Raw genomic sequence first — 27,035 nt, forward strand, 5'->3', positions numbered from 1 at the left:
CACGTGTTTTGGATTACATTCATTAACATTTTTCATTGAAATTGCTTCATTTGAAACAAATCCTGAGGGAGATCATTTCCAAATTACTCCCCTAATTTCCTTTCTTCCTTCATTCCAACTTACTGCCCATATCCTTTCGTAAAAGTTACAATTTTGAGCTTTTAAGAGTTTTTTGGTCCACCTTACAATCTCTCTTTTGTAGACCACTTTGTACTACTTAAATAAGAGAGCCCATTAGTTTTTGTATGTAAGGTCATTGTTTTAAAACTAATTCTTATCCCTGTTTTTTGAACATGTAAACATGGCAGAGAAAGAATAATTTCATTTGGAAGTAAAACAGAACAAATTGGGGCCCATCTTAATTTATCTACCATCCCTTTTTTTTCATTATTCTTTAAAAAAAGATAAATGAAATGGTCTCCTAGCAACCTTCACAGTGCTCATTCTATTTATAACAACAGTAGGTTTATACAGTAAGTTCACCCCCATTATCCTGTCACAAAGTGTGAATTATTTGTAGAGTTTTGGTTTTTTTTTTTTAAAACTCTTGGCTGTGGTTAATAATTTTGCCCAGTTGACTCAATTGCAGGAGGTGAATGCTTATCTAGTCTTACTGTGTTCTTGTGTTGAGTTATACCATTTTCCCAGTAGGAGAGAATTTAGGTAACTGCTTGAACTTATTTGCCTTTTTAGCTATTAGAACTGTAGTTTTCTTTTGTATGATCAGTTTGATCAGTCAGCACAATTTAAAATGCACTTATATCTTCTTAGACTTTCTTTTAAAGCAAAGCTTTTGAATTATATTGCAATTCAAGTATTTAAAAAGTTATTTTTATACATATATTTTGAAAATATGCTAATATTGCAAATAATTGAAATCCAATTAAAAATATTTTTTTTAAAGTAGGAGGAATGAATGCCATGTAAATTTTTAGCTCATCTCTTTCAGATACATCTGTAGTACTGTAGTGAGAGTTGATATGCAAATATTCATCAGTATGATCCTAAAGCACTATAGCCACTGATGTGCTTTTCTTTGGCTATAACACTGATATTTATTCAAAAGATTTTCACAAAGATTCAGACAGAAAAGATTTTGTTTTAAAATTAACTCATGGATAATAAGAATTTTTAATTCACCTGTCTCTTTCTGCAAAATTATTTTTTTCTTTACTGTAATTTGTATTTATGTAACAGTCTCTATTAAATGGGGCATACATTAGTATAATTAAATAATGGCCAGATTATGCAAGACTTTGAATACAAGGCCAATAATATGGGGATTAATGCAACATTGAAAGTTTCTGAACTTATCAAAAGATTTCTGATATAATAAGGTACTTCAGAGCTCCCTTTAATTGGATTATTTTACAATTTTATGTTTCACATGGAAAGGTTTTGCCATAACAACCTCCAACATGCATTTTTTGCCTTGTGGTATGGACTGCTTTATGAATCATTGTAGCATTATCATATTAATGACACTACTTTAAAGAGGTGCTGGACATTTTGGTAAGCATTTGTTATCTGTTTTAGAAATACTTGGTATAACTAAGGTATCAATAGTAATTATGATTTGATGTTGCAGTGGAGATAAAATTTCATTGTGGAATAAATTCTCATGAGTTGGAGAATAATTGGAATGAAGACACTTAAAATTCAGAATAAAGGCTGTTGAATAAAGGTTTATTCTGAGTAAAACTTGTCATTTTATGATGATAATAAACTATTTCTTTTTTTGTAATTTTTTTAATAATAGCTTTTCATTTTCAAAATACATGCAAATATATTTTTAAACATTCACCCTTGCAAAACATAGTGTCCCAAATTTTTCTCTCCCTCCTTCCCTCTACCCCCTTTACCTAGACAGCATATAATCCAATATAGGTCAAACGTGCAGTTTTTTAAACATATTTCCACATTTATCATGCTGCCTGTACAAGAAAAATCAGACAAAAAAGGAAAAGTGAGAAAGTAAAAGCAAACAACAAAAAGGTGAACATCCTATTATGTTACACCCATATGTTCAGTACCCATAGTCCCATATGCAGATGGGTCTCTCCATCACAAGCCTATTGGAATTGTCCTATATCACCTCATTTTTGTAAACAGCCACATCCATCACAGTTGATCATCATAAAATCTTGCTGTTGCTGTGTACAATGTTCTCTTATTCTCATTTCACTTAGCAGTAGTTCATGTAAGGCTCTTCCAACCTTTCTGAAATCACCCTGCTGATCATTTCTTATGGAACAGTAATATTCCATTACATTCGTACACCATAACTTATTGAGCCATTTCTCAGGTGATGGGCTTCCCCTCAAAAATACTTCCTTTTAAAAATTTAATTATTTAGAGATTGGGTCACCCTATCTTGCTTAGGCTGGAAGTACAGTGACCATTTATGAGTTCAGTGCAGATACTGATCAATATGGTAGCCTGATGGCATTATTATCCATGGGATAATCATATTAGTCTAGATTTAGTGTGAACACCCAATTGGTTTTAGGTTTACTACAATTCAGAACTCCCAAATTCAAGTGATCTACCATTCTTGGTTTTCTCCAGTAGTAGGCATTATAGACATAGAACTTTTCTGAAGCATTTAAATACTTGATTTTAATAGATCTATACTTACCATTTTTCCTGTTCCTTTTTGAATTCAGTAGACTTTAATTACCCAGTTTTATCAAGCTTTCAAGGATGAGGTCAAATTAAAATCAGTCTTTTTCTTGCTATGTTAATTTTTTTTCATCTTTTTAAATATTTTATTTTTCAGTATTTTGTTTTCAAATATATGTAAAGATAATTTTCAGCATTCATTTTTATTAAACTTTGTGTTCAAATTTTTCTTTCTCCCTTACCACCTCCCCCTCTTAAAGACTTATTATATTAATGTTAAAAATTTGAGCATGGGATACCTTGTTTTCCTTTTTCCTTTTTTGATTTTATCAGTCTGGAAAGTCCTTGGTATGAGAAAAGGTTGTGTACAACTTAAATAGAAATAAATCATAGGACTTTTCTTTGTTATTTGCCATATAAATCTTAGTACAAATCTATACTGGAATAAAAATTATTCCCCAAAAGGTAAAAGAAAAGTAGGAAAGGAGTGGAAGTATTATAAACATACTGGTGCTGATTGTGCCTACAAATTACATAGTCTTTCTGTGATTTAGATTGCTAATCAATATTTGGGAACTAATTCAAAATCCTCCAATCCCAGCAGTTATGAAACTTTTGAAGCTCTTTAGTTACAGAAATATAATGTGTGTATTATTTATTTGGAAAAGAATAGAACTTAAAAGAATTAAAAACAAATGTATCAAAGATGTTAGAAATTATATGTTCTTTTTTTCAGTGTCAAAAACATTTCTTGGTTCCCTAGCAGATAGATATTTTTTTGTTTAAGTCAGTTTGGAGATGGTGAGGTAAAAATCAGGAGGAAGAACAAAGCTACTTATTCATTTAAAGAAAACTAAATCTAACAAAAAAATTTATACCATTTTAATAAGTTTCTGAATCTGACAGGTAACAAATAAGGTAAGATAGCATAATCCTTAATGAGACGTATTTGTCCCCTAAAGTTTTTGATGCCACATTTTCGGAGATACTAATCACTGAAAGACAAATTGTAGGATTTTTTTTTCCAGTATCTTGCAAATTCCTTAGTAAATATTGACTAAATAAATAGGTCATTGGCCCATTTTTTTTTTTTTTTCATGGAAAGGACAAGAGAAATTTAATCTTTTAAAAAAATATCTTGGTCTTTTTCTCTTTAGAAAAAAAGATATACCTTTTTCTTCCTGTTTCTCATAGCAAGATTTATTTTGCTGTTTCACATTTATAGAATTAAGTATTAGTAAAATGTACATATTGGTGCAGTTTTAATTTTAAAGTGAATGCATTTTTGTAGTTATATCAGTGTTAATAAAATGACATTTCTTTTTGTCATGTATAGAATATAATTGTTTTCTTTCACATTTGGCAGATCAGATAAAACAAGAAGATATTGAAGGTATTCTTCAGAAATTTACTGGAAATATAATGCAAGTACCCCCTCTGTAAGTTAACATTAATAATAGTAAACTTTTTAAGCTTTCCATAATAAAAAATTCACTTGTTTTATACTGTAATATAGTATCAGAAAAGCATACATTAAATATGACAGTAAATGATCGGATACATGCTATATTAATTTAGATGGGATGCTGTGAACCTTCTGATAATCTCTAAGAAATGCTATCATGTCATAGAGAACACAGGAAGTGGTCTGTTATCCAGGCCCAAGTATCTACAGTAGTATGTTATGTGAATGAATATTAAGCTTTGAAATTATTTTTACATTATTTACCATCACCTAAGCTTCTTTTCTAATATTAGATCATTTATTCAGCAGCAACTGCCCTAGAGGTTGCTATTTTGTCTAATCTGGACTGATGCAGGAATATGTATCAAGAGGCATTTGAGAGCCTAATGTGCACTAGAGTGACTGAGTAACAGATTATGGAGTCTGCTTTCCACACCTAGCAGCTTGTATTCTCGCATATTTCTAAAACAAAAAAGACTAGGGATATTTCTGCTGGGTCACACAGATATATTTCCATATTTGTTAAAGATAGCCTCTAAGTATGAGGAGAATGAATTGGTTAATTATGTTTACAAACATTTCTGTTTGTATTACTCATTGTTGTATTGGCTAGATTTCAGGATGATAATTGAATCCCTGTGAAAAGTATTTCAAATGATTTTTAAATACTAAATTCACTATAACTTACAGTATTTTATTTCATTTGGTCCATTCAAAGATGTTCATAAATAACAAAATAAAAATGTACCCAAACAGGGTTTATTCCTGAAATGAGCAGAAAGTAAATCAATTTCTCTTATTTGAAGGGAAAGAAAACTATGACATATTATAATATTCAGAGCCACAGTTTGACTTAAAACAGTCAAAATTGCTTGAAATATAAATGGCTTTAACAGACAGCATAAATTGTACTTGGGGCCCTAATTAAATATTTATTTTTAAAAATTTACATAAGGCTGCCTTTAATATTTTCTTTATAGTAGTTACTTCAAGACTTTCCTGTTCTGAACATAAAGCTTCTTCACAGAGATTTCCCAAATGGGCCATTTATTGTTTTTTTTAGTAACATTCAGCCAGAGCTCTTAAAACATAAAACTTCTTTCATGTGAAAATTAAAATGAGAAATCATAAATAATCACATCATTATTTTAGTTGCATTTGGTCATGGTTCCCTGAAAATTTTACCTTGATCTTTCACTCAAGTCCACCCCATTCTCCTTCATTTCATTCTGCAGAATTCTGAAGTTTGGGGTAGTGATGTCAGGGACTGTAGGGAACTGAATTGAATCCACCAGGAATTGACTGAAAATTGGAAGTAGCACCATTGCCCAGTAAATGCCAGTATGAGATATATTAGATTCAAAAGATGTTTAAGGAAATCTCATTGATCTCTGAATACCATTGTGACGTAAAAAACATTAATCCATTTTATCAAAAGTGAAATCTAAGTTTGGCAGGGTAGAATGATTTGCTTCAATTAATGATAGATTTAATTCAGGGCAGTAGTTATTTGTGTACTACATTAATATTTGATGAGATTTTTTTCAACCTTTGCTAGCTATTCTGCTTTAAAGAAAGATGGACAGAGACTTTCAACTTTGATGAAGAAAGGTGAAGTAGTAGAGGCAAAACCTGCCAGACCAGTCACAGTGTATAGCCTCTCCCTTCAAAAATTCCAGCCACCTTTATTTACATTAGGTAAGGAAGGAAGTTTAAAATGCTAGTGATTCAGTTTTCATGCATTTTATTATATTGTTTAGATGTAATTCAGAGTGACCCATGGAATACAATGAAGATCATTTTGTATGATTAGACAGGTTTTTACTAGGCAGAAATTTTCTAATTTCTTTGCTCTCTTGATAACAGTTTAAGAGGAAGCTACAATTATGTGGAAACTTACAAGTACTTTTCTAAATAGTATGTGATTCTTATGTACCTAAATGTATAAAGTTGGAATTATTGGTCATGATCATCTTGTTTTTAAATAATATTTTTTGTTTTATAACCTTTTCTTTCTGTTGGTACCCATTTAGCTCTCTATATGGTATTAGAATTAATTGGTATGACATTCTCTTGGCAAAAAGGGCTTTCTGAGAATAGTGTAGTATTTTTGCTGGTTTTTGCTGAAAAACTGGATTTAAATCCTGACTCTGCCGTATTCTGCCCATGTGACTGTGGCCACTTCTCTGGGCTGAATTTTCTCATCAGGGAAATAAGGGGATTGGATTAATTATGATTCAATGTGGTGAATCATCAGAATGAAGATAATTTCTTTTTCTGTTGTGTCCTAAAATAATTGAAGATTCTTGGTAGTCTGAAAATAAATAGAAAGGAGTATGTCTACTTAGAAACATAAACAGATTTATATTTAGCTTATGAATTTTTTTTTTTAGCTTTTCTTTACCATGTTTGCCTCTCCCTGAAAAAATAATAATTTATAAAATTTACGTAATCTAAACCTTAGATTTTGTGGGGAGAGGATGGATAATGTTTATCTTTTTTCAGAGAAATTTATGCACATTTCATGATCATCTTGTTTACTATGAGATTGATGTATGAAACTTGAAACATACTTGATTTTCAAAGAGACAGGGATTTAGTTAGTGTCAAGGACTTCTTTAATTTTAGTAAGTTGGTTCACAGGGCATATTAGAGAAGGTGCCTTAAAAAATATTCTCCCAATTGGCTTTTGTTTCTAAATGTCATTTTCTTTTCCTGTTAGCATTATTATGTAATTTGTGGGCCTACAGGGTACTGTATTTAACAATTAGAAATTTCTTTTATCTTTTAAGAAGCCTGGATCCTAGGGGCAGCTAGATGGCAGAGTGGACAGAGCATCATCCTTGGAGTCAGAAGGACCTGAGTTCAAGAAGCTCTGATCTTAACCTATTTAAGAAATAGATAAGAAACATAAAAATGAACCAGTTTTTTTTTTTTTTTTTTAATTACTCCATGGAAAAGTAATAGTTGTTAGGCTGAAGAAAGATGTTATCTTTGAAAATCACATTTGAACATAAGAAAACTTGTACTTAGATTTTAAAGATTTTTATATAAAAAGGATATAACCATACTGAGTTACAAATGTGATATTAGAATTCCACTTCCTTTCTTTGGTCTTCAGAATCATTTCTGATCCTAGGAGTAATAAAGGTTAATGATTATATGGAAATAAATGACCCTTTATGCCTTCAGAACATACTGTCAATTTATTATAAAATAAAAATATTAACATCACCTTGTTTTGATTTACTTCCACGTGACTGAAATATTGTAAGGTAAAACTAGAGGGAAAAAAATAATCTTTTCTATTTGAAATGTAGGGACCACTTACAAGATTTATTCTTTTGATAGATGAAGTTTGTAAGGATAATTTATGAACTCTGTATTGAGATACAGATTGACCTATAACCTTCTTTTCAACTTATGAAGCCCTCGGTGTTAAGGAAAAAAAAGTTTTGGCATATGCTTAATTCGCACGGTCTCTGATTATTTTATGGTTATTTGTTAGTTATCAACCAATCACCAAAAGAAACTTAAAATGTCATGTCTTTAGCTATATAGTGTGTTGTACAGAACACAACTGTTCGTTTGGAAAAAGATCTTGACCTTTTTGGAGTCTAAGTCTGAAAATATTTACATTAAAAATGTCTATTTTTCAGCATTGCAAAGTGAGATATTTAACCTATGAAACCTTTGAAATGAATTAGGTTGCAATATTTATTGAAATGTCATGTTTTGCTAGTTAATTTAAAATGTGTTCATTGGGTTGCTTCTGTTTGCTTTTTCAGTACTTTGCAATCTCTCACACACATATGCTTCAGAATGAATAATTTATCTTGTATCCCATAAATATTTCATCACTTGATTGTATGCATAGTGCATTTTTACATTTGTTTAGAGGCATCATTTCTATGTAAAGTAGATTTCATGGGGAGTTTGCAATTTACCATGTCACTGTTAACATTCCAGATGTTGAATGTGGAGGAGGTTTTTATATCAGAAGCTTGGTCAGTGACATTGGCAAAGGTAAGGATGGATGAAAAAAATTAGTAAATTAGTATTTGGGCAATTATATGAGATATATATATATATATATATATGATTTACCATTTTGTTTTTCTATATCTGAGTACCACCTTATGTTCTGGACTCCCTTACTTGCTTCTATCACAGTACTATTACGTTTATGGTCTGCAATTTCTGAACATCAGAGGCAGCGAGATGTTGTGATAAGATAAGGAAAAGATAAAAAATGAATGCAAAAGTAAAGAAGGAAATGGAAAAGGGCAGTTTTTTTTTTTAAAGTATGAAGTAAGTGTACCTGACTACTGTTAAGATTCAAGAGGAAAAAACCCTATCCATATATATTTCCTTTAAATTTTGTTCTATTTTAAAAAGGTTGAAAATCTGTTGGACGAGCAGAAATAATATTTATATTCTGCCTTTCTCTAGTGAGGAAGGAAAAAAAAAGTATTTACTTTTTAATCCCAAGTGATTTTGTTGTAGTTTATTCTTCTGGATTATTTTTTATTTTTAAGTGAGATATATATATATATATATATATATATATATATAAAGCTTAAATCTTGATCTTATATAAAACAATATAAAATGTGAAATAAGAAACCTGTCTTATAGATTGTTTTCCTTCTTTTTTTCTGCTGTAGAACTCTCTTCCTGTGCCACTGTGCAAGAATTGACCCGAACTAAACAGGGACCATTTACACTAGAGGAACATGCCCTTCGTGAAGACAAATGGACAATTGATGGAATAGCACAATCCCTAGAGCATTGCATGCCTCTTCTCTCAGTAGAACCTTCTGTTAAAAAATTAAAAACTGAAGATTCCAAAGTACAAGCTGTGAGCTCTGAAGACAAAACAATAAGTCAGGTTAAGGAAAAAGATGGAGTGATTGGAACATCTTAAGATTGGACTGGGATTGTTATGTTTTGCTGGTTGAATTTATAACCTTTTATGTGCAAAATGACAAGCTGCATTCTTTTAAAAAAAAAAAAAAATTCTCTGCGCACGAGCGCTCTCTCTCTCTCTCTCTCTCTCTCTCTCTCTCTGCATGGAGAAAAAGTCCATAATTTCTACAACATGCTATTCATCTGATACATTGCATTATAAATGGGTTTGTCAGGATTCTAAATTGTTTTCTGTATCTGTTTTTGTGTTACCATATTGGCAATAAAAATTTTAAATCAAAATTTCAGAAAACTTAATTTTCTGAATTTAGTCACTCATCAGTTATCTACGTCAGTAAATAAGTTAAATGCATTTTCTAATCTAATGAGAACAAAATTGGTACTGTACTTTGTTTTCTGAAATTCAGAAATTCAAAACTGTATATAATTTTATTTATTGGACCACCCAGATAAGTTTTGTTAATTCGCTTAAGACAATATCATGCCAAGTTTTTTTTTTTAAACAGAGCTTGACAATGGTCCTTTGGTTAATTCATTTGCTTCTTATGAAACTAATTTTGGGAAATTAATCATTATAAAGAAATATTGTTTGGAAAAGATTTATATCTACCTTTAGTCATATATTTTTTATTTTCAGGCTAGGGACCAACCAGATGCAATAAATAAATATAAATGGGCTCTAATGATAATCACCTACTGCCCATATTAATAGAATTAAAATCAATAATTTACTTTTTATATTTATCAACTCAGATGATTATTCCATGAAAATAAAGGATAAAGCAATTAAAGCTTATTAATTTGTAGGAAGTAAAGGAACTTTTGTGTTAGTAGTTGGATCAATGATACAGTAGACTTTTGACTTAATGTTACCTAATCTAACAAGACTATCATATTTTCCTTTAATTGGGGGCAGTAGGGAAGAATATTTATTTGTTTATTTATTTATTGCTATTTATCTTTTCTCTTTTAAAAAAAACACTATCTTTACCTGTGGCTTTTTTTTTTTTTAAACTTGTTTACTTCAAGGATTGTCTCAAGTGTTATTTATTGGTTTTGACCGAAGTGCTTCATTACATTTCTAGGTAGACTTCTACCTAGAAATAATAATAGCCTTGATTATTTTGTGCCTTTTTTTTTTTTTTTTTTTTTTTTTTTTTTGGTTGTTGGGTTTGCTTTGTTTTTGTTAGGGGTTTGAAAGTCTCCAACTCTACCATTTCAATTGCATAATTTAGAAAGTATTTACTAGCAAACATTCAAGTTTATAGGTGCTAGAGGCTTCATGTTTTACTTTATAGGAAAACATAATGTATTATTCTGCCTTTAATATAATTTTTCTTCACATTCTTATAGTTCAAAAGCAAGACCATTAAAAATTTCTTGAAATAATTATTTTAAGTTGTTTTATCCTTTAAAATATTATGATTGCACATTAAAAAATATGAAACAAATTATCTTTAATATCTACTATAAAATAGACATTAATGTTTTTGTAGGCAATATCAGCATATATAAGAGTAAAAAAATGAACACATGTTCACTGAAGTTTTCAAAAGTTTTTTCAATAAAGCATTCTTTTCCCTCCCCACTGTCTACTGGGGAAACAAAGTAACAAACATATTCTTTTTAACGAGTATGCATATTCAAAGAAAATTTTTATGTTGGCTATGTTAAAAAATGTGTCTTATTCTACATATTTTGTCTTAATTCCTTTTTGTCAGGAAGTGGGTAGCATTCCTTATTGGTTCTCTGGAATCTTGATTAATAATTGCATGGAACAGTTAATGAGAAGTCTTTATACCTTTTATTGTCACATCCAGGATGAAAAAGAATGGTTTTTAATGATGTTTTTAATTGTAATAGCAAAATAATTTTTGATCTTCAAATTAAAAATTTGTAATTTGAATTTAAGCCAAATTTAATAGCCTACAACTTGTGAAAACTAGTAGTATATATTAACATTATAGTATCAATTCATGTAGTGACTAACAGTTCAAATTTTGTTTCCCTAATATTGAGGTTAATGGGTAATTGGGTATTTCTGTTTTACAAATTCCAATGTACAAAATTACAATTGTTTTATTTGACCAGTTTCCAAAAGTGAACAAACTAACTCAGTAGTTCCAGAGTCTCATGTATGTATTGCAATTATGTGTGTTCAACTACATTCTTTCCAATCTTCTTTCCTTTTAAGAAAAGATTTTAAATTTATACTGAGCAAATGTGGGAGAGGAGTCTTTTGTATTTATCTTTTTTTTTTTTTCTGAGGCATTTGGGGTCCAATGAATGACTTGCCTAGGGTTACACAGCTAGGAAGTGTTAAATGTCAGTTTGAATTTGAGTCCTCCTGACTTCAAGGCTGGTGCTCAATTCACTACCCCAGTATTTATCTTAAATCCCCGTCCTGTGTTTATCTTAAATCCATAAACTAAAATGAAATCCATAAAATAAAGTTGGAAAAGTGTATCAGAAGTTAAATCACATATTGTGAGTAGGACTAAATCCTGGACATTCACTTGCTTGGCCATTCAGCATTCCATTTTTAGACAACTTTCTTACTAAGAAGGTTTTTCTAACATTAACTTAATCTCCTCCTGCAACTCTACCCATTCATTATTATATAAATTGAAGTTTTTCAAATATTTGAAGACATCTATTATGTATCTACTTCTATATTTTATCTTAACTATTACCAGTCTCCTCCAGATTGTCACTATATTCTTAGTTCCTTAAAGCAATGCAGTTTCAAGTCTTAAAGTTTTTTGTTATCTTTTTTGTTGCTATTTTTTTGATATCCTTAAATTAATCTATAGTCCATAGCTACTTAGTTAAAAAGCATCTGGGTTCTCTTGTGTTCATATCTGGAAAATGGTGGTTTTAGCTTTTCTGGCTTCCAAGTTACAGTTGGTTCACACTGAGCTTATAGTCCACCAAAGCATTCCACTCCTTTTTCACAAACTAGGCATTTTTTTTTTAACCAAGTCTTTCTCCCAACTAAATTTCATCTTAGAATAGGTTTGGATTAATGTCCCAAATTGTCAGTGTTTTGGGATCCCAAATTTGAATTGTTAAATATTCTTCCAGCTTTATGTTATCCACACATTTGATAAGCACTCTATGCTTGCCTTTGTCTAAAGGTACTGTTAAAGGTGAATACTACTAGAAATCTTCTGAATTTATATAGATTCACTTTTGGGTCCAGTTCAACCAGTTACTAAATCCACTTAGCATTTTCATATTGTCCATAGAAGTGATAGATTTTTCAAAGGGTTTTTTCTTTTTTTCCAACCATTGAGATTCTGAAATCTTAAAAAGACATTGCCCTAGGATCTCTGTGGCCAACAAAAATATTTCTAATACAAGGTTTTTTAAAATACATTGCTAAAGGAATAATCTATATCATTTTATTTTTCCATTTTTGTTCTTCCTAAAGAGTTTCATCTTGTTTTGAAAATTATTAAAAATGTTGCCAAAGAATCTCTACTTAGGATGTTTCATATTGATTGTACAGTAAAACTTTAATAATTTGCACTCCCCTGATTTAAAACTTAATTTAACATTTAATTCCCGCTATATGTAAAATGTTGGGGATAGAAAGAAAAAAATGTAATTGTCCTTGCCTTTAACCCCCATTAAAGAATACATAAATAAATTTAAGTGTATTTGAAGTTATGCCAAATTATTTTAAGAGAAAGCTGGTTAAAGTTTTACTGTTACTGATTATATCCAAACTAGGCAAAGTTTTTATAACAGCATCACTCAAAGTTAAGTTGGTTCTTCATTTGGGTTATTGAATATCACAGAAAGATGGTTAATATAATTTACTAAAGCTTTTATTCACAAAGCATACACATGGGTAATTTATAATATTAATACTGACCCCTGCATAACCCCCTGTGGCAAATTTTCCCTTTCCCCTCATTTTCTCCCCCAGGGGAAGGCTGTTCAATACATGCCAAATAGGTTCAAATGCATGCCAGATCCAATATGTGTATACATATTCACATAGCCATCCAGTTGTGCAAGAAAAATCAGATCAAGAAGGAAGAAAATGAAAAACAAACAAAATGCAAGCAAATAATAGAGAGTGAAAACGCTATGCTGTGTTCTAACTTCTGTTCCCATGGTTCTCTGTCTCAGTGGTTCTCTTCATCATTGCACAAGTGGAACTGGTCTGAATCATCTAAATGTTGAAGAGAGCCACGAACGTCAGAATTGATATGATAGATGGTTAATACTTTATATCAAATGGATAATTTATATCAGTTTTGCCCTTATCTGTTCAAAAATCTAGAAAGGTACCAAGTTCATTAATCCACCTAAACTGCTTCTCTTAAGATGTAAGTACAAAGTCATTGCCTGTTGAATTACCTCCTGTAGTTGGTTTTCATTTTCTTTTTACATCTCTGGTACCTACCATAATACCTTAAACATATGAGATGCTTGATGAATATTTGAACATAAGGAAAAGTTAAGGAAATTTGGCTTCGGAAATCCTAAATTACAGGTCTAATCAGTAGTCTTATATGCATTGCATGAAGTATTTTTCTTTCACCCCACTCCTTTGCATATCTATGGACTTTCCTCATCTGTGGGCAATAGCTTTGGGTTTATTTAGGATAAAGATTTGCTTAACTTGAATGACCACTAATTACTAATCACTAATTATCACTAATTAATTACTAATCACTAATAATCACTAATTAGCATAGCCAAGACATTTAGAATTTATATGGTCTAAATTTTGACAATTCAAACATCTATTGGTTGGTTGTTAGGGAACTAACTATTCTGTGTGACCTTGTTTCACTGGGCCCAATTAATAAATGAAGCTTTTATTTAGTTAGTTTTCATGTTGTCTTTTTAAAAAATTATTAAGCTTTTTACTTACAAGATAATATGCATAGGTAATTTTTCAGCATTGAGAGTTGCAAATGCTTTTGTTCCAACTTTTTACCTCCTCCCAGATGGCAGGTTGACCAATACATGTTAAATATGTTAAGGTATAAGTTAAATACAATATGTGTATACATATCCAAACAGTTATTTTGCTGTATAAAAAGAGTCGGACTTTGAAATGGTGCATAATTAGCCTGTGAGGGAAATCAAAAATGCAGGCAGACCAAGGTAGGATTGGGAATCTGTGTAGTGGTTCATATTCATCTCCCAGAGTTTTTTTCCCCTGGGTGTAGCTGGTTCAGTTTATTACTGTTCTATTGGAACTGATTTGGTTCATCTCATTGTTGAAGGCCACGTCCATGTATTTATGAGAAAGCATTTAAATATAGGTGAAATCAGAATCACATAGAAAAGATCAGAGCAGCCATCCAATTTAACCCACACATAAAAAGAAGCCCAGCCCCCATACAAACTATATAGCCTCTTCGTGAAGACTAAATGGACTCACCACCTTTTAAAAAATAAAATTTTATTTAAACTAATATTAAAGTTAAATGTAAATTTAATTAAAATTAAAAATTTTAAAAAGTTTTAAAACTTTTCAGTTATGTGTAAAGACAGTTAACATTCACTTAAAAAAAAGTTTTGAGTTACAAAATTTTCTTCCTCTCCCATCCATTCCCTTCCCTAAAACAGTAAACAAATTTTTAAAAGATATATGTTCAATTATGTAAGTCATTTCCATATTAGTCATGTTGTAAAAGAAAAAACATTAAAAAAAGTAAAACAAAACAATGTACTATGCTTTGGTCTCCAGATTCCATCAGTTCTCTCTCTGGATATGGATAGCATTTTCCATCTTGCATTCTTTGGAAGGTCTTGGATCTTTGTATTTCTGAAAAGAGCTAAGGCATTCTTAGTTGGTCACTACACAATGTTGCTGTAACTACAATGGAGCACCTACCACCTCTTGAAGCATTCCATTCCACTTTTGGAAAGCTTTAATTGTTAGAAATCTTCCCAACATCAAGCCTAAATTTGCTTCTTGCAACCTCGGCTCAATGTTCTGCACTCTGAGGCCAAGTCTAATCATTCTCTCTTGTGATAGTTTTCAAATATTTAAAGACAACTATTCCTCCCTGAGTAATCTCTTTAGATCTATGATCCCAGAATCAAAAGTTTACTTGTGCTCATGTATAGGTATTTGTGCCATGAGACTTGGAGTATTTAAAATGCCTAAGGGAGTAACCCTTGTTAAAAACTAAAGAAATACCCCATTTATATACTATTTTGTCAATGACAAATCATTCTGACCTATTGGCTAGTTTCTAAGGATTTTGTCCTGGGCAATGGTTTGTTCACCCAGTTTTAGTTAATCTGCATAAATCAATACACTTATTTCTTTAACATTTGTTTTCCAATTTAGATTTTTTTCACTGATTCATATCACTCCTGTTTGTCTGAATTAGTGAAAATTTAGTGTCTAGTTCTGAATTTTCTTTTCAGATAAGCATGCCTTTTGAGCCAGAGGGAGCAATAACAAATGAGTAACTGCAAAGCAGAAAGTACTTTATTTCAGGCATACTGTGCGTCTTGTATTGTTTTGTAGTCATTAAGAGGGCAATTAGATGGTGCCAGTCGATAAGAGTGCCAGGGCAGTGAGGAGGACTCTTCTTTTCGAGTTCAAATCTGGCCTAAGATACTAGCTGAGTGACTGGGCAAGTTATTTAACACTATCTCAGTTTCTTTATTTGTAAAATGTGCTGGGGAAGGAAATGATAAATCATTCCAGTAACTTTGCCAAGAAAGTCCCATATGGAATCATGAAGAGTCAGACACAACTGAACAACCATTTCAAAAGAACATTACAGCTAGTTAAGGGTTTTATGTGTTGAAATTATTCTTTTCTACTTTTTATTTTATTTTTTCCAGTTGCATGTAAAGATACTTTTCAACATTCGCTTATATAAGATTTTGAGTTCCAAATTTTTTCCTTTCTCCTTCCCTCCCTCCCTCTCCAAGATGGCAAGCAATCTGATACAAGTTATACATGTACAATCATATAAACATTTCTACATTAGACATGTTATGAAAGAAGAATCAGAACAAAAGGGAAAAATCACAAAAAAGAAAAAGTGAAAATATTATGCTTTGATCTGCATTTAGACTCCAAAGTTCTTTCTCTAGATGTGGTTAACATTTTCCATAATAAGTTTTTTGGAAATGTCTTAGGTCATTGTATTGCTTAGAAGAACAAAGTCTATCAAAGTTATCACATAATGTATGCATTGAGATGATTATAAAGAGTATAGCTCAACTCTGAACTGAAGTTACTTTTTAAAAGTGATGTCATTTTTATCAGATTTAGTTTGCCTTGCTAACCATGAAGTTTATTTGGAAAACCACATTTTAATTTTCTGAGTTAAATTATTTGAAAACAAATGACTCATAGATATCATTTGAAATAGCTGAAATTGACATTTTATTTTTTCTTCAAGTTCAAGATTTTTTAATATAGGAGGTTGTGTAATTGTTATGTATTTGTGAGTTGGTTCTCTTGGTTCGGTACCCACTCCCTGGAAACTGATTAGATTCAGCTTTTGAAATAATCTTAAATCTCATAACAAAATGACACAGTTTAATTAGATTAGGAAAAGTGTGGTAATATCAAAAATTATCAAACAATAATGCTTTCATTTCAATCAAATATGATCTCATCCACCCTTAGGCTAGAATCTGATCTCCCCCTACCTCTGTTACATGCATCCATGGGAGTGGAGAGTAGGCAATTCTATCATCTCCTTATAAACTTGCTTGTCTGCCACTGCAGCAAGAAAAGGGAATAATAGCTCAGTCTCTCACGGAAGTGGCTAGGGAAGCTGGCAACAGCTCCTGGGGCATGCTGGCTCCTCATGCTGCACTGATCATTGATTGCTCTGGCTCAGCAGGATGAGAATGAAGCTCTGCCTGAATGTCATATCTTGCAGTACTGGAGAGATCCCTGCCCATTGCACCATGGCCCCAGAAATGGAAAGCACATGTTCATGGCCATGTTCAACCCTTCCTTTCTGTCTCTCTCTTTGTCTACACTAAGCGCCAAGTATCCCGAGAAAAAGTTGTATCAAAAGCATTCCATTGGAAAACACCACGGATATAAAACAAGTATTCAAATGTCAAAATAAGTTACCATTTATATGTCATTTTAAGGTTTGCAAAGAGCTTTATATATATTCACTTGATCTATGCATTGCTGTGAAGTATGAATTATCATTATCCCAAACTTACTAGTGAAAAACCGGGCATTCAACCCCAGGATCACAGTTAGCAAATGTCTGATGGAAAATTCACTCGGGTCTTCCATTTTCTGCACCATCTACTTGCCTCTTACCGCCTTCTAACTAAAACTCCTTTTGTAAAGGCTATTTTATTTAAAAAGCATAGTTATGTAGATAAACACAATTGGTACAGTTGAATTATTCAAGTATATTTAATTTTTCAGGCTAAAAAAATGCTGCTGCTAAGCTAATGTAGACCTTATTTTTAAAAATTCAGTTTTTAGATAAGGAAATTCAAGAATAGAAAATTTCTGAGCAAATAATTAGTAGAGTTAAAATTGGATCCTAGAAAATCTTAAGTTCTAATTCTCATACCTCATGAGAATAGCACAAATAGTTGTTTTCTTCAGATATTCAGATTCAGATTATGATATGGCAATTCAAATTCAGATATTGCAATCAAATGGTTATTAAAATACCTACAAAGTACCAATCATTCTAGGTCTAGTAAAATTAAATGGGTCCTGATTTCAAATTGCTTACAATATAGTTGGAGACTTCTATATATCTACACACTACAATTAGGGCAGCTAGGTGCTGTAGTAAATAGTGATGGACCTGGAGTCAGGAAGACTTCCCTTCCTGAATTCAAATCTGGGCTTAGACACTAGTTGTGTGAGCTTGCGCAAGACATTTAACTCTGCTTGCCTTAGTTTCTCAACTGTGGGTAGGTGAGTGGGAAAGCTGGAGAGGAAAATGGCAAACCACTCCAATATTTTTGCCAAGAAAACCTTAAATGGGGTCATGAAGAATTGGACATAAATGAAATGACTAAATAACAAAAAGCAAAATGATGGATAGTGATCTTTTAGAAAGTATAATCTGGAAGTTATATGTCAGATAGATTGATGTAGGGAGTGTCTAGATGCAGGAGATTAATGGAAATAGTCTTTGCATGAGGTGATGAAATCCGAAAATAGAAGAGTATGGCTAGCAATGGAAAGAGAAGAATGAAAGAAACTTTTCTAAAGAAGAATTAACGATGTAGTGACTTACATGATCTGAGAGGGACAGGGAAAGGGAAGATTCAGAGTATTAATAATTGTAATTAAAAGTAATAAAGATTAAATCATAATTTGCAATAATCAATTTTTAAAAATTTTAGAGCTAAAGGAAGTTTAGAGATTATTTCATTATGCCACCATCAGATTTAAATAAATAAAGCATTTATTAAGCACTTACTAAGTTCTAGGCATTGTGCTAAGCACTGAGGATGCAAATAAAATAAAACAGAATGATTCCTATTCTCAAGAAACTTACATTCTACTAGATGAAGACAAAATATAAAAAAGAGGGAGAAGGAAAGGATACACTTTCTTGCAAGGATAGGTTCCTGGTGAAAAGGTGGAACAGTCCTGAGAGTGATAACTACAAAGTTAGTGTTAGAAAGGACCTTAGAGATCATGTTACCAGTGAGAATATTTATTTCAGAAAGGTTAATTGAATAGCCTAAGGTCACATGGATTGTGAGTCAGGTCCTTTGATCATAAATCCAACACTTTTTCCGGTTTACCCCCCCCCTTACAGATTTGAAAAACTGAGGTCAAAGGAGCTATATGACTTACCCACATCATGTAGGTAATAAAGAGCAAAATTAGAATTCAAATCCAATGACTTTGCCTCTACATCTATTTCTTTTTTCACTATTAACATCCAATTATTATTATTTCAGCTAGGAAATTGAGTTTCAGGGCTGTTTAAAAAGTACTTGTTCAAGTTTTTTTCAGGGAGCTAAGTATTTAGGTTAGAGCTCAAATTTAGGTCTTATTAATATACCATGAATCAGCCAAGTAGTACTGATACAGTGGTCACCTACAGTTAGAAGACTTAAAATTTTAGTGTTATGCTAGTGTAATATTGTAATTAGTTAATTTCTTGTGGAATGTGAGCTATTAAACCCTGTTCAGGGTTAGCTTCCCTGAAACACACACAAAAATGTGTCAGAAAAGAAGACCATTTGGGTCAGTATCCCTGGACTGAATGGATGGCTTTCTCGAAAGAGCAGAACAGTTTCCTTCTGATCCCCCTTAGGTGCACTCTATAACACAATACATCAACCAACATTTATTAGATGCTTATTCTGTTCATGGCACTGCACTAAGCACTAGTAAAAGTTTAGGAAAGACATAATATCCTGCCTAGTAGGGGGGATAAGACAAGTACAACATCTATTAAAAAGAAATTACGTGATAGAAATAGAAAAAATTCATCAATCACAACCTCAAAGAGATTCTATGTGGAAAACTATAGAGGAATATTATTGGCTAATTTCAAAACCACCAAATCTAAGAGAAAATTTTGCAACAAAGAAACAAACAAAAACCCAATTCAAATATTCTGGAGTTACAAAATCTTATACAACTGAATAGGGTTTATCAACAGCTACAATAAAAGACTGCAGATCCTGAAATAATATATATGGGCGATCAAAAGAATTAGATCTGTGGCCAAAAATAAATCTTGCAAAACTAACTATAATATTGAATGGAAAAAAGTGGATATTTGATGAAATTGCAGATTTCATGACTTCGTCTCAATCCAATCTGAACTTAATAGAAAATTCAACATGTAAGAGTCAACATCAAAGAGTAATTTCAAGAGTCTCAACATGGACAAATTGTTTATATTTTTTTGCATGGAAATGTATACCATATGTTTAAGATTGGCATCAGTAATTGGGTCTGACTATGGTCTGAGTCTAAAAAACAAAACTGTCTAGGAAAAGGTAAAAATAGTAATTATGTCATATGAATGAGATGCAAAAAAAGAATAGACACAGAGGCATTGGGCTTGGTAGTTCTGAAGACCTATTCATATGAGGAATAGGTTGTATAGGGAATACAATACCATGTATATATATGCACATATATGTGTATATATATATATATATATATATGTTATATAAGCACACACACACACATGCACAGGAAGGGTTTTGTACCCTCCAAAATAAAGAGGAAGGGAATATAATAAGATGGGATGTAGATTTATGGCAGTGGGATAATGCATGTAGATTAGTGGGAAAGGAATAAAGGATAAGGTGAATATAGAAGGGGGTTTAGATATTTAGAGTGGGATAAAGGGATAGATAAATGGGAATGGGATAAAGAAGGAAGAAAAGAATGGAGAAAGAAGATAAGGGAGGGATCCATGAATGGGGGAGGTTAAGTGATAGTAAGGCAAATTAAAGAATAGAATTAAAGTAGAAGAGTTAGCAGGGATAGGAAATAAGAGATAGACATAAACACTGAAACAAGGATCAGGGTATAATTTATTGGAAATTTTAAAAAGCAGGGTGGGTAATAATTGATGTCAGGCAAAGTCACAGATTAAATTAAAGAGAGAAATCTTACATTATATATCATCCATATTTTTTGTTTTAGATACATGTTTACATATGTACAAATGTCTTTTGTGTATATATGTATGTGTATATGTGTATGTATGCATGTAGGTATATATATATATATATAGATAATATGCATGTGTGTGGATATGTATGAATATGCATACATATACACACACGTGTGAGTGTGTCTGTGCTTAATTGTAGCCTGCTTGGGGGAGGTGAGGAGAGAAATGAAAGGGGAAAAAATAATAAAGTAAAGATTGAACAGCAAAGAACAAAAGAATAACCTACAAAAAAGCGAAGAAAAGATAAGCAGTCATGAACATAATTTCTTCTATTATTAAATATGCTTTCTTGAAAGGGAAATTTGTTACATATTTTGAATTCTCCCTGATGTTTTGCTGGGTACATGACAATGCTTTGGGGTTCGTTTTTTTTTTCCCTTTTCTGTCTTTTTCTATTTTTTTTTCTTATTTTGTCTTTAGTTTTAAATAAATATTTTTTTTAAAAAAGAAAAGGAAAAAATGACCCAAGAAGTTTACTGGAGAGCAGAAAACGAAGTTCTAGAAGAAATCTGAAGGGAGGTATGAGAAGGCTTTTTCTGAGATGTAGCTAGGAATTCTAGCACTGCGGTCAAAGTCAATTAAGTAGGGGAAGAGGAAGGGCCATGTACCCTAGGGGAGCCTAAGATGTAACTACTACTGGGCTTGACTCACCAGTCACTGTTTTACTGCCTAGACGAGACCATAACCCGGAGTACTGATGTTTGAACTCCGGTTTTCATTGTCCTAACTGGTGAGTGTCTCAGGTGATCTGACATATATCCTATATCTAGGCTGTTTCCAACCAACCTACACTTTCCTTCCTGACTATCTTTTTGCAATTGCCTTGCCACCTCAAATTAGTCCCCTTTTCTTTTCTATCTGCTAGCTCCCCTTGTTCCTCAGTTCTAGAACCACATTCAAATCAATAATGTCATTGCTCCTTGAAAGGAATTGCCAAGCTCCTTCCTCCCAAGTCAATTTAGCTTAATTTCCAAACTGGCTGCTACTTTTCTATTTGTGTTGACTCTTATTCGAATGTAATTTTGGGCTTAAAATGTTTCCAGCACATCCCATTTAAAATGTACAAGAGGCAGCTGGTAATGCAAGATTGGAGTTCAGGAAAGAAGTTTGGTCTGGATATGTAGATCTGGGATGCATCTGCATAGAGAGGTCACTTAATGCATGGAACAATGAGGTCAACAAGAAAGATAATATGTAGGAAAAAAAGGAGAGGATTCAGAAAAAGCCTTTAAAGAATACCCACATTTAAGAGAAGTGTGCTAGATGAAGGTCCAGCAAAGGAACAAGGGAAGGAGCAGATAGGAGGAAGAAGAGGAAGAGGAGAAAAGAATCACAAAATTCCAGAAAGACAAGGGTATTTAGAATTGCCAAAGCCTACAGAGAAGTCAAGAGAATGGGAATTGAGAAAAAATTATTAGATTTGGCAATTATAGGATCAATCACAGATAACTTTGGAAAGAACAGTTTTACCAGAATGATAAGGTTAGAGGAGCTAGAATGATAAAGTTAGTTTAAAAGAGAGAAGAGAAAACACTCATTATAGATTACATTCTCAAGGAGTTTAGCTACAAAAGGAAAAAACAGATATGGGATAAATGGTGGGATCAAGTGAGGGCTTTCTTTTTTTCCCCCTAAGGATAGGGAAGATATGGACATGTTTATAAACATCAATAAGTGAAACAGGCAGCAGTTATGGAAACACTGAAGGCTTGTGAGAGATTGGGGATGGTAAAGGGGGTGATTTGAAAAAGAAGTTGAAGTACAGATCAAGAATGTAGATAGGCCAGTAATATGATTTGCTGAAAGATTTCAGAGGAGACAAATAAGAATGGTAAAGGGCTTTGAGTCCATATTGTATGATTCAGTAGTTAAACTGGGGATATTTGGTCTGTAGAGGAGAAGAATGTTTGGGCCATGAAAGCTATGATTAATTACTTGAAGAACTATTATGTGGAAAATGGATTAGATTTAGTTTGTTTGGCCTCAGAGGGCAAAACCATGAATAATGTGTGCAAATTGCAAAGAAGAAAACGTAAGCTTGCAATCAAGAAAAAATTCTTAATAATTAGAGATGCCTCAGAATGGAATGGATTGTCTTCAGAGTTGGGGGTGGGGTTCTTTCCCTCCCCATCTCCCTACATTGGAGGTCTACAAGCAGAGGTAGATGATTACTTGTAAGGTATCTTACAGTAAGAATTACTTAGAATATAAATTAGACTAGATGGCTGCTAGAGACCCTTCAAATTCCTTCCTTCCTTCCTTCCTTCCTTCCTTCCCTCCTTCCCTCCCTCCCTCCCTCCCTCTCCTTCTCCTTCCTTCCTCCCTTCCTTCCTTCCTTCCTTCCTTCCTTCCTTCCTTCCTTCCTTCCTTCCATTTCTTTTAAGGAATTCATTTCTGGTGATGGTTTGAGGGTGCAAGTGAATGAAAATGAAAAGTACACTAAGATGACTTCTTTTAGCTCTTTTCAGGTTGGCATTTTTATAAATCTATAACACGATAATATGGTATGACAGAAGTCAGTTAGGCTCTTCCCAATGAATACCAATTAGCTTCTTTAAAATGATACTGAGAAAGTATAGCAAGACTAGTATAACAACATCTCAAGTACAATCACCTGTACCATTTTAGTTCCTGGGGAGAATGAATTCAAACAAAGTTGTTGCTAGAAAACATTCCTTCCAAGTTCTTTTCTACTTGGGCATAACCAGTGGTTCCATCACTCTATTGCTTGTAAGAAGTACATGGAGTTTTAGCTACAGGGTTGATTCACAGCAGGACTGAGTCAAACTAATTTCACTTTTCATTCTTCTCATCACAGTCCTCACCAGCTCAGCTGCTTCCACTACTTTTTTTTTCTTTTATATATACATTTATTTATTTATTATTTTCAGATCACAAATTTATTTGATAATCACAATGACCTTCTGAAGTAGATGCTATCAATAACACCATTTTATAGATAAGGAAACTAGGGTTGAGAGAGGCGCAGTCACACAGCTAGTAAACATATGACATAAGATTTGAACTCAGGTTTTAGTGATGCAAAGTCTAGCATTCTCAGCACAATACACTAAGCTACCCTAACAAAAATTTCACATTTAGAGCACTAAATGGTCAGTTAACTATCCTCGCAAATACAGATGCAGGCCACACAGGACTGAGAGCTACTTTGTATTTTCTTTCTTTCTTTTTTTTATCTGGTGGGTCTCTATATTTTAAAAGCTTTTCATTCCATATATTTCTTTCTTTCTTTTTTATTATAATAACTTTTTATTGACAGAACCCATGCCAGGGTAATTTTTTTTACAACATTATCCCTTGCACTCACTTCTATTCCGATTTTTCCCTCCCACTCTCCACCCTCTCCCCTAGATGGCAAACAGTCCTATATATGTTGAATACGTCGTAGTATATCCTAGATACAATATATGTGTGCAGAACCAAATAGTTCTCTTGTTGCACAGGGAGAATTGGATTCAGAAGGTAAAAATAACCCGGGAAGAAAAACAAAAATGCAAACAGTTTACATTCATTTCCCAGTGTTTTTTCTTTGGGTGTAGCTGCTTCTGTCCATCATTGATCAATTGAAACTGAATTAGGTCTCTTTGTCGAAGAAATCCACTTCCATCAGAATACATCCTCATACAGTATCATTGTTGAGGTATATAATGATCTCCTGATTCTGCTCATTTCACTCAGCATCAGTTCATGTAAGTCTCTCCGTCTCTCTGTATTCATCCTGCTGGTCATTTCTTACAGAACAATAATATTCCATAACATTCATATACCACAATTTACCCAACCATTCTCCAATTGATGGGTATCCATTCATTTTCCAGTGTCTAGCCTCTATAAAAAGTGCTGCCACAAACATTCGTGCACATACAGGTCCCTTTCCCTTCTTTAGTATCTCCTTGGGGTATAAGCCCAGTAGTAGCACTGCTAGGTCAAAGGGTATGCACAGTTTGATAACTTTTTTGCTTCCACTACTTGTAAAGTTGTTGTACTTCTGACTCTCTGGACTTTACCATCATGTCCCAGTATAGATATCTTCTCAGTCTTCTTCCCTCTCCCTGCTTTGTCGCTTTCTTTTATGTGTTACCTTCCCCTAACTAGAAGGTAAATTCTTTGAGGACAGGAAATGTTCTTGTTTTTTTTTTTTTAAAATATATTTTTTATCCCCAACAGTTAGTACAGTGTCTAGCACATAGTAAATGATCGGTAAATATTTGTCATTGTTTTCTTGACTTATTCAATCGCCAAACATCTGATGGCTTTCCCAGTATTTTGAATCTCATAAAGTTGTAACCTTGTTTGTTTCATTAACAACATTCATTTATGTATGATCAGGAATGAATGAACACAGCTGAAACAGCAATATCATGTATTCATTCAACTGAGTGGGAAGGTAAGGTAAATAGGAAAAGGGAGAGGGTGAAGAAAGAAAAGGAAATTTTATTTGTTCAGGCCTTTTAAATGTACACTTAATTCTGTTTTAGCAGCCAATTAAAAAGCATTTCATCACCATACAGTATGTTGAAAGGAGGCAGTTAGAGAATACCTGTTTGTGTTCAGAAAGGGATTCTCCCATATTTCAGGAAGCAGACTCATCAAATTTCTATGTGATGGCAGGCCAAACATATTGTGCATGCTCTAAGATGGGATCCTCCCTATCATTACTTTCCCTCTCCACTTTCCTCCCTCCCTCTCCATCCTTTTATCTCTCTTCCTCCCTTTATCTCTCTCTCTATCTCTCTGTCTCTCTGTCTCTGTCTCTCTTTCTCTTTCCAACTCTTTCTTTCTCTGCCTCTGTCTCTATCTCTGTCACTATCTAATTTTTTTATTTAAAATATTTGGCTAAGAATCCAGCAGGAAGTGGAAAGCTTTGAATGGACTGCAAACAAAGGATTAAGAATGAAAATCATTAATGCATCTAATTGTATGCTTTGTGTACAGAAATCCAAATGGAAGATTGGCTTGATTTCACACTTCTCTTTATCAGTGAATCAAACTATGGATTAATGAGTAAGTTAATAAAATCAGTATTTGAAGCAGAATTGGAATGTACTGCAAATACTTTTTAAGGACAGCTGAACTATATAAAGAATGCTGGATAATTTAGAAATATAAGCAAGACAGAAAAATGAGATGTAATCTTACATCTGGAGAAAAATGATCAGAAGCACAGATGTTCAGTGGGAGGCAGTAACAAAAGTTGAAATGCCTATAAAGAGCTAGGAATGAGAGTGGAAGCAAGATGTTTGTTTTTATTATGACATTGCAGAAAGTAAGGCTCATATGGTTTGGGACATGTAAGATAAAGAAATGGTGACCTTTTCCTGTTCTGTTTCATTTGGGTGAGACTGTACTTGGAAAAATGCATCCAGATTTGGACATCTCTTTTAGGCTTTTAAAAACCAACTGGAGGAAGTTCAAAGAATAGCAACAATGTGATTAAGAGGCTGAAGGAATTGATTTATAAGGGAAGATTAAAAGAATTAAATATGTATAGCTTAGCTAAGCAAAGACCAAGGAGAGACAAGCTAAATGTCTACAAATATCTTGAATGTGTAAACATTAAAGAGGGAGATTAATTATTCAGCATGGTCCAAAGCAGTATAATAAGCTGTAATAGGATGAAAATTTAAGCTGAGTATATATATATATATATATATATATATATATATATATATGAAAACCCAACAATTTCCTGACAAAGAAATCTATTAGATTGTAGTTTAATTTCCTTTCATACTCCTCCCCTTGCCCCAAGCAAGCTATGGAAACCCCATTCCTTATTACATTTCAGACTACTAGACAAAACTAGTATGTTGTAACAAACCATGTAATGATTTAGGTAAGAAAGACAGTTAAGGTAAAATTGACTTAGGATCTCCTAATAAAATGGGATCCTTATCTCAGTTTCTTTGTTTTGCCTTTGAAGAGTAGGCTAAAAGAACAGTGAGAGTATCTTCCTACTATCTGCCAAACAGGAAAATTCCCATTATGACAAGACCATGAGAGGGTTGCTATAGAGAGGGAGGAACTTTTAGAAGCAGGACTGCTAGAAACAATTGCTTTCCAAAATTATGATGTCTTGTTTGATGCTGTTAGAAGGATTCAGTGTTAGCGAAATTTAGCAATTACATAATTGTTTTCTTGTTTTTCATGGGAAGTGTAGGCTGAAGCCACATATGAGGAAGTTAGCTGCCTACAAGCTGATTGTTAAATTTTCAGTATGAGCATTCATACCAGAAATTGGCAGACTATAAATCGGGTCATGATTTGTTGATTGTGTAGACTTAAGAAGGCAACAAAGCAAATGTTAATAATATACATTAAGTTAAAAAGTGAGTCATATATATATATGA

The 27,035-nt window shown here is 32.7% G+C and overlaps 1 protein-coding gene across 1 annotated transcript in view; it reads left to right on the forward strand.

Moving 5' to 3' along the window:
- The window catches only part of TRUB1 (TruB pseudouridine synthase family member 1), a 29,584-nt gene extending 19,431 nt beyond the window's left edge, over nt 1–10,153 (forward strand). Inside the window, exons 5-8 of the mRNA XM_031955916.1 lie at nt 3,989–4,061; nt 5,646–5,785; nt 8,057–8,113; nt 8,755–10,153. Of these exons, the coding sequence (XP_031811776.1) occupies nt 3,989–4,061; nt 5,646–5,785; nt 8,057–8,113; nt 8,755–9,014 (530 nt within the window). The 3' untranslated portion in view covers nt 9,015–10,153. The remainder of the gene's footprint in view (nt 1–3,988; nt 4,062–5,645; nt 5,786–8,056; nt 8,114–8,754) is intronic.
- The last annotated feature ends 16,882 nt before the right edge of the window (nt 10,154–27,035 follow it).

Source organism: Sarcophilus harrisii, chromosome 2 (genome assembly GCF_902635505.1).
Source record: "Sarcophilus harrisii chromosome 2, mSarHar1.11, whole genome shotgun sequence".
Classification (NCBI taxonomy): Eukaryota; Metazoa; Chordata; class Mammalia; order Dasyuromorphia; family Dasyuridae; genus Sarcophilus; species Sarcophilus harrisii.